Source organism: Macrobrachium nipponense, chromosome 9, assembly GCF_015104395.2.
Source record: "Macrobrachium nipponense isolate FS-2020 chromosome 9, ASM1510439v2, whole genome shotgun sequence".
Taxonomy (NCBI): Eukaryota; Metazoa; Arthropoda; class Malacostraca; order Decapoda; family Palaemonidae; genus Macrobrachium; species Macrobrachium nipponense.
This window is the reverse complement of record NC_061110.1, coordinates 56390116-56399782: the sequence shown is the minus strand read 5'-3', so window position 1 is coordinate 56399782 and position 9667 is coordinate 56390116. Positions and strand designations below refer to the sequence as shown.

Sequence of the window (9667 nt, the reverse complement as noted above, 5' to 3'; positions counted from 1 at the left end):
TGTTGCCAATGTATGTCAATAATAAGTTTTGAAAATATTACCCTCCGTGTATTATTTTGGCAGGGAGATGTCAGCTGTGTTTTAAGCAAGCCATTCACGATCAGTAATTACTGAAGGAATTCCTTCAAACTTGGCGAAAATGATCGTGAATGGGGTTGTTTGAGGCCTGTCAGTACAACTGTCAGTTACACTGACGAGAATCAACAAGCCATTTACGATCAGTAATTACTGAAGGAATTCCTTCAAACTTGGCAAAAATGATCGTGAATGGGGTTGTTTGAGGCCTGTCAGTACAACTGTCAGTTACACTGATGAGAATCAAACTGCTTGATTTTGGAGGCGGGGCTAACGCGCACTGAAGGGGACATTGACCGTGAATGGCTACCAGTCAGTTAAGTTATCAGTGTGAACCGCATGGCCAGAGTGTGAGGAATGTTGGTGCAAAGATTTGAGTGAGGTTTAAGTAGTTAAGATGCCGGAAGATAGAGAATTTTAGGGCGAATTTTTTCAGTTATACAAAGAACAGCCATGCCTTTGGCAAATTATGTCAAAACATTATCTGAATAAATATATAAAAAACGAAGCGTATGGAAAATTAGCAGAAAAACTTATAGAAAAGTATCCTGATGCAACCACAGACTTAGTGAAGAAAAAAATCAACATCTACAGGAGTAATTTCAGGAAAGAAGCAAAAAAAGTCGAAGATTCTATGCGGTCTGGAATTGGGGCAGATGATGTGTATACGCCAACTTGGACTTACTATGAAGATTTAATGTTTTTAAAGGATCAAGAAGCTATTAGAATATCCACCTCGAATTTACAAGCACATGAGGTAAGAAACACATTATTTGTTATTTATTTATTAAACAAAAAACAGTTACATTTTCAAAAATACAGATAGTTCACAATACAAAAAAGTTTATTAATAGATGTAATTTGGCCCCATATAGTAAGTCATAGCTGACTTCTTGGTCTTTCTGAAAACATGAGAAAATGCAGTTGTTTTACAGTGTTTAATAGCTCTTAGCAATCATATGTTCTTGAAAACATAATGCTCCTTCATTGCAAAAAAGTTTCTAAATATTTCCCTTGAATGCAGGCTAGCTTGTGATGCATGTCTATCGTAACCTGCATTTAAGCCTACAAAAGAGACTACATCATCATCATGTTCAACATTTAAATCTGTATAGTCGTCTTTCTTGGTGCTACGCAAAAAATTGTGCAGAACACAACATGCCATCACAATCTTTTCGCAACTTGTATAGTCCACATTTAAGGAGGTATGGAAAATCCTAAACCAAGATGTCAAAATGCCAAATGCCTTTTCTACGACGTTTCGAGCACGAGATAGTCTATAAATGAATATTTTTCTTTCGTGATTCAACTCTCTTGCGCTGAAAGGTTGTAAGAAATCATTTCTAAGCGCAAATGCCCCATCTCCTATGAAAACAAAAGGTAATTCATATGCTGAATTATTGCAAACACGAGGAGAAGGAATATTCAGATTATTGTTTACAAGCTTACTATAGAACATAGTTTCCTTCAGCACTCCACCGTCAGAAATTCTGCCATTTATCCCAAAATCACACACCACAAATTCGTAATTTGCATCAAAAATAGCCATTAACACCATGCTATCAAAACCTTTATAATTCCTGGACTATGCTCCATCTTTGGATCTAGCTGTAATCTTGATGTGTTTACCATCAACAGCTCCCAAACAATTTGGAAACTGCCATTTGGTGTCAAAATTTTCAGTGATCTTGAGCCATTCATCCTGTGTTGTAGGGAACTGGAAAGAAAAAGCTACAATAGAATATTTTCCATAAATGTTATATAATATGATATAATGATATTATGTGATACAATAATGTGCTCTTTGATTATATAATGGGCGTCATGGTCTAGTGGTAGAACATCTGACTGCCAATTAGAAGGGCCCGGGTTCGATCCCCGGGTGGCGCCGTTCGCCTCCTGAACCAGGAGTCCTACGGTCTTTAACCTCAATAGCTATCAGCTATTCGGTGCTAAACGGCCTTGGTCTAAAAGGGTGCTACAGAAATGTGGAACTCGATAAAAAGATCATGGGTAACATTGAGCTAGCAGCTCAATCTGGCAACCGTGAAATGCTGATGTGTGTCCTTACAGGACGGTTCCCACCCTCTATAGAGGAAAAAGGGATGTTAACCCTTAAACGAAACGACCGGACTGGAACGTTATTTTACGTCGACATTTTTTATTTTGCTCTCGGGTGCCGACTGGACGTATTTTACGGCTTCGACATACAAAAGTTTTTTAAAAATTCGCGGAAAAATACTTTAGGCCTACCAGCCGAAACTCTTGAATCACGCACCTTGGGGGATGCTGGGAGTTCACAGATCAAGGTGTTGTTTTGTTTACAATCGTTACGCAGGCGCGCAAGCGCGAATTTCTTTCTTGCCGCACTAAAAAGTATCTGTGACACATCTCGGAAATTATTTCGTCACTTTGACATAATTTTTGTACCATTTTAAATTAGCCGTTACATGAAGTATTATATATGAAAATGTGTGCATTTTTATGAGAAATACAACTAAAAAATACTCATGATTGTAGCTTTTATCAGTTTTGAGATATTTTCATATAAATAACGATAAGTGCCAAAATTTCAACCTTTGGTCAACTTTGACTCTATCGAAATGGTCGAAAAACGCAATTGTAAGCTAAAACTCTAATATTTTAGTAATATTCAATCATTTAACTTAATTTTGCAACTAATTGGAAGTCTCTAGCACAATATTTCGATTTATGGTGAATTTATGAAAAAACTTTTTCCTTATGTCCGCGCGGTAACTCTTCCGAAAAAATCATACATGCGATTGTGGTAATGTTTGCACCATTTTAAATTAGCCGTTACATAAAGTTTTTATATATGAAAATGTGCGCAATTTCATGCACAATACAACTAAAAACAACCCATGGTTGTAGCTTTTATCAATTTTGAAATATTTTCATATTAAAAATGATAAGTGACAAATTTTCAACCTTCGGTCAACTTTGACTCTACCGAAATGGTCGAAAAACGCAATTGTAAGCTAAACCGCTTATATTCTAGTAATATTCAAGCATTTACCTTCAGTTTGCAACAAATTGGAAGTCTCTAGCACACTATTTCGATTATGGTGAATTTATGAAAAAAAATAACATTTTCTTTACGTCCGCGCGGTAACTCTTCCGAAAAAATCATACGTGCGATTGTGGTAATGTTTGCACCATTTTAAATTAGCCGTTACATAAAGTTTTATATATGAAAATGTGCGCAATTTAATGTAGAATTCAATAAAAATAATGAAGGTTGTAGGCTTTTCTCATTTTTTGAAATATTTGCATATAAATCACGATAAATAGAAAAAAAACCACGTTCAGTCAACTTTGACTCTACCGAAATGGTCGAAAAACGCAATTGTAAGCTAAAACTCTTTTACAAGTCTAGTAATATTCAGTCATTTATCTTCATCTTGAAACAAATTCGAAGTCTCTAGGCACATATTTAGGATTTATGGTGAAAAAAATAAAAAAAAAATCTTTCTTCTCTCAGCACGCGGATTCTCAGCCACAAATCTCCGAATGCGTACGTTCCATTCTCGGAATATTTGCTCCGTTTCATATTAGGCATTTCATAGAGTTTTTATATATGAAAATGTGCGCAATTTCATGTAGAATAAAACGAAAAATATTTGAAGGTTGTAGCTTTTCTTATTTCCGAAATAATTGCATATATATATATAAAAAATTCGACATTCGGTCAACTTTACCTAGTCAGATATGGTCGAAAACTGCATTTGTAAGCTAATATTCTTACAGTATAGTAATATTCAATCATTTGTCTTCATTTTGAAAGAAATTGGAACACTCTAGGACAATATTTAGATTTATGGTGAATTTTTGAAAAAAATATCTGTTTACGTCCGTGCGTTATGAATTCATGCATTATTTTGTGATTTAATAATTTTCTCTGTGTTGCTTTTATCGTTTTACGATGTGTTATATACCAAAATGATCGCAATTTAGTGTACATTACAAACGAAAAAAGAAGTAACAATCGTTACCTTTAACGCCGTTTTGTGCCCAGCGCGATTTGAATACAATTACATATGAAATTTCGTTTTTGCGCTATCATATATCGCATTATTTTTATATATGATAATGATAATTTTTTCATTTCTGATGGTTGCATACTAAACTTCAGCCAATGACAAAAAAAGGAGCCAAAAATGAACTCTTAATCTTGAAAACTAAGCGCGCTGTGAATTTTTTGAAAAAATATTTTTTCCGCTTCGGCGCTCACTCTGAAACACCTCCGGCACACGGGAGACATTTTTTTTTTTACCGCTTCGGCGTTTAAGGGTTAATATATATATGTATATATATGTATTTTAACATGATATAATTTTTGGCAGGCTTGTGACATTAGTGGAGAGGAAGTCGATGAATCATTGGTAAGTGATGCATCAACAAGCAATGACACAACCCCCACACCTCAACCAACATCTACCATCAAGAAAAGGAAGAAGCAAACTCCTACAACCGCGATGGAACAACTAGTCACGGTGATAGGCGAACGAATTCAAAATACACCGGCAGAGGACCAGCATGATCATTTTGGAAAGAGTTTGGCTGCTAAACTGAGAAATATTCCCAGCACGCAAAGGATCTATGCTGAAAAGTTAAATGATGTAATTTTTGCTGCGGAACTAGGTCACCTTAGTTCTGCAAGTGTTTTCAATGCAAATCACTTTGTAATGCCTACAATAGTCGAGCCTAGCATGTCAACCCCAAATCACGAAGATCAAACTTCACATAGCCTAGCAGGATATTTTTCAAACTTTTCTGGTCTTTGAATATAGTCATGTTGCAATATTTATAAAAAAAATTAAAAGTTTATTTCCCCAAGTTCATGATAATATTTACTGTTTCTTTTTAATTTACATTTTCCTTAATTTTATTCATACAATGAAATGGATATAGAAGCTAAATGTTTATTTCTTTAAGTTCATAATAATGTTTATCAATATTTTTTTTCAACTTCAGTGTTCTTTACATTTATTCATATCATAAATGGATACAAAAAGTACAGCTTTATTTTCTTACTTTCAGGTAACCTATCATTGTTGTTCAAACTTTTTTTTTTCTTAATTGTAATAATAAAATGGAAATAGAAGTTACAGTTTGTTTGCTTACCTTCATATGTAATGCAATACATTACTTAAATACAGATATTTTCCATATCTGTAAATAAACCCATGACCCAAGGGGTCATTGGTGAGATAGGAGGGTGATCAACAGCCATAACAGGACGTAAAACTAGACCATGCCATGCAATGCTTGCAGTGGCCTGGTTGCATTTGTCTGTATAACACTTTTATCAACAATTCTTGTAAACAGGTCACAACACCTTCCATGGGAAGCGGTTGACCTATTCACCTGTAGCGGAAACACATGACTTCCGAGCCGTATGGCTACGTACTTGTTATTTCTTGTAAACACTGAGATAGCTAGTGTTTTGCTATCGATGCGACCCTCTTGTAAAGTTAGTTCTACCTAAATCCTCAAACTGAGCGGTCATCTGACCAACCTTTCCTATACTCCAGTGATGGGGCAGAGAAATAAATTTGTTAAGAAGTTAACTCAGGAAGTTTGAGTAATCTCCCCAATTCTGAAGAAGAACAAAATCTACTTGATGTCGCTTCAACGAGAGAGGGAAAAAGAACCGCAAATGCTTGCGTATCACAGTCGCAAGAATAGACACATAACTGATCTCTGTCCTATACCATAGTAAGTGGTGGACCGGAGACAGTTAAATAATGGTGGCAGCTCCTATACATCTACCGTCTACCGAAGCAAATGGAATCATTGAGAATGTAACTAATCAGAAGTAAAACAGAAGGAACAGGATCTTCAATCAACATAGGCAACTGTAAACATCACCAAGAAATGTCCTTCATCAAGACGTATTCAAGCAGCTAAATCAACGTTTAGTGAACGACTTTCATCACACATCTTCAAGAATCAAACCGGACGTGAATGCAGCATCGGATCTTCAATGGGAAGTGAAACATTCAACAAATAAACAATGCAAGACCAGAAGCCAAGGCGAAGATATTTGGCCAAGCGCGGAGCAACGCGAGAGAGAGAAAGAGGCTGTGACGTCATCACAACAACAACAGTCTTCCTGCAATGCGAGAGAGAGAGAGGCTGTGATGTCATCACAACAACAACAGTCTTCCTGCATATATACTAAAGCTAAGTACATCCTTTATCCATTCAGGTTTTATCAGTGAAGTGTTTTACATCACGAGTCGATCGTCCATTATTCCTGGGGTGAGTTATACGTAATCTTAATCTTCCTTCATTACAGGAATCTATCTTCAACTACGAATTCTCGCCTGCAGAATTTTTTTCTCTTTGTTGCTAATTCTCTTTCTTCCAGAAGTTCTCCGGAAATATCTTTATCATATTATCTGTCTTTAATATTATAATTTTGGGGGACTTTACTATAATCTGCAACACATCTTTATTTTATATTGCATATGCGTTTACGCAGTGGACGTGTGTACTCATATAGATACTTTGATAGGATCGCAAGGAATCGTAGTGATAAGAAAAAAGCAAAAGTGAACATGGCAACCACTGTTGCTGGCTCGTCCGCACCCGGTAACCCCAATCCCGTGGTTACTCTAGTGAGTGCAAGGTCAGCGATAGTCCCTTTTCAAGGTCGGGTCAATGGGTTCCTGCCTCAAAACGTCGAGTCATGGATCTCATCAGTAGATGCTCATTTAAACGCAAAATGCATCACAGACCCATCTGTACAATTACAGGAAGCTAAAAGCTTCATAGACTTTGCTAAAGGAGATGCTAGTGCATATCTTAGAGGAGTCTCTTTCCAGGGCGGGTTTACATGGGACGATTTCAAAGTTAGGGTATTTATATAATGGCAGCTGAAGAAGCCTTAGATGTAGTTTTGGCTTTAAGGAATATCCTTAATCAAGCCTCTATGACTCAGCTTAATGTTGTAGAACGGGCGGCAGTAATTGCCGACCGGCTAAATGAATATCAAAATAACTTACATAACCCCACTTGGGTTACAAGAGCCAATATCGCCGTGAAAGATTTCATACGGTTAATATACTTGACTTGCATGACAGTTATGTTGCCTGAAGCTTTAGTGCGGTGTTTTGACAAAAAGCTAACGCCCGACAGTACAGAACTAGATGTGTATAAACCGATCAAAAAGCACATGTCTAAGTGTACTGACCTCGATCCCTTGCTTACTCAAGTTTTTGCAAAAAATGAAAATAAGCCACAACAAGTAAACGTAGTTAATAATAATCAAGCTGCAGGGATGACTCGTTACAATTGCAAGCGGCCAGGACACGATTTCAGACTGTAGGACGCGTTTTTGTTCAATTCATAACAGCTCCACTCATTCATATAATCGTTGCTTCTCGCGAAATCAACAGCAGAATCCTAGAAACACGCAAACCGTTGCCAATGTAAACAAGAAGAAGAATCCTCAGTACTATAAGAAGCAGACGAACAGCAATGCTGTTCAACATCAGAAACAAACAAATCGTGCTTCAAGTAACTCTTGTTCCCGGGCCGTCTAGCCAAAACTCATAAGGTCAGACGAATTTTCCGAGTGTGCAAAGCAAAGCAAATACCACGTAGTCAACTCCAATGGGGGAGAGGATCATGTTGGGTCATTCATATCAACATCTTTTGTATCAAATAACCAATTTAATCATTTACCAGATCATTGTGAGACAGTCGATTTTCCTATGAAACACACGGCCGAATCCAAAAAATCAGTGCAGGTTCCCGTAGATTTGCAACAAATTCACGCAATAATAAGCCAAAATGAATTACACCCCACATTACATGCAGTAAATTTAGAGCACCAATCCTTCGACTCACCACTTGTTGTTTTCGAACTTCCCTATAGAGAAGTCTGGAGTAAGGCTCTCGGGGATCGGAAATAATGAATTAAATGTGGTAGGAGTAACTCATGTTCAGTACAAGGTCAGTAAGCGCACGTTTACCGATACCTTTATCGTTGTACAAAACATTGATATGCATCCAGCTGTAATTATAGGATACCCGTCTATGAGCACTCAAAACATTACCTTACCCCTGCCAAACACGGCGTGTATATCAAAGGAAAATTCTATAAGTCTTCTAACACTTTAAAATCAGTTTTGGACAAAAAGGAGACAACAAATAAAACAGTAACGTACGTTGAGGAACCAATCACTTGTCTCATGAACCAAGAAATAATCCATGCTCCCAACAGAATTCTCTCTCACCGTTAATATCAGCTTGCACACAAACTCTCGAGCCGAAACTTAACTTCGAATATATTAGTGCGAGTAAAGAAAACTTTGCCGGGATCTGAAATGTTAATCCTTTCCGACACTCTGAAAACACACGGATTATCCGTCACACAAGCCATTTATACAGTCGGCTCACAACAACAATGTAACATTGAAGTCTGTAATCATCTGAATACCACTTCACAAAAATCAACATATCTTGGATGTGGAAGTTTATAAACATCGCATTCTTACCGTCGCTGAGACCAATCACGCTCAATCAGTTGCGGATGAATCTCTTTTGCAATCTATTAAAAGTAAAATCAATAAAGACATTCAAGAAGAGAAAATTCAGTAGAAATTTTTTGATCTTTTAACTGAATGTCATGATGTTTTCTCCACTACTGAGGGATCCTTAGGAAAAACGGATGTCATAGAACACCAAATAAGGTTAAAAGACAAGAAGAAAGTTATCTATGTACCTTCGTACAGACTCCCTATGAAATTCCAGAATGAGATAAATGATGAAGTAGGTAAAATGCTAGAAGAAGGAGTCATTAGGAAATCAAACAGCCCTTATAATTTTCCGTTAATAGTTGTACCGAAAAAAGATCGAACTTGGCGTATCTGCGTAGACTTCTGTCGCTTAAATGAGGAAACGATCCCTGATCGATTCCCAGTGCCATGTACTGACGATATTTTATCTTTGGTAGGTCAGAACAAATATTTTACCAGTTTGGACTTACTTAAAGGCTTTCACCAGATACCCTTAGAAGAAGAGAGTATCCCATACACTGCCTTCAGCACAGCCAGGGGACATTATGAATTTTTGCGAATGCCTTTTGGTTTATGTTGTGCTCCCATAACATTTACTAGAATGATCAACTTAGTGTTTGGAGACTTGTTAGGGGATACCCTACATGCCTATATGGACGACCTTGTAATCTTTTCTAATACCTTAGAAGAACATCTACGTAAACTGGAGCTAGTGCTACAGAGACTAAGACAGCATAATTTAAGGGTAAAGATAAGTAAGTGTGAATATTTCAAAACAGAACTAGTCTATTTAGGTTTTACGGTGTCTAACCAAGGTTTTAAAATAGTCCACAATAAGGTGTTGGCTATCTGTAACTTTCCGATACCTACTAACGTCAAGGGAATACAGCAATTTCTGGGGTGTAGCGGGTACTATAGGAGATTCATACGCAACTACTCAATAATAGCCGCTCCCCTAACCGATCTTACGAAGAAGGGTGTAGATTTCATATGGTCTGAGAAGCATCAACAGGCGTTTGATACCTTGAACGATGAACTGTGTA

The 9667-nt window shown here is 37.0% G+C and overlaps 1 protein-coding gene across 1 annotated transcript; it reads left to right on the top strand.

Annotated features, from left to right (window-relative positions):
• The first annotated feature begins 285 nt into the window (after positions 1-285).
• LOC135218239 (uncharacterized) lies at positions 286-5383 on the top strand. The gene is made up of 2 exons (XM_064254399.1): positions 286-832; positions 4440-5383. Exons 1-2 carry the CDS (start codon positions 545-547, stop codon positions 4878-4880), a joined length of 729 nt encoding a protein of 242 aa, XP_064110469.1. The 5' UTR covers positions 286-544; the 3' UTR covers positions 4881-5383.
• Positions 5384-9667: the final 4284 nt, after the last annotated feature.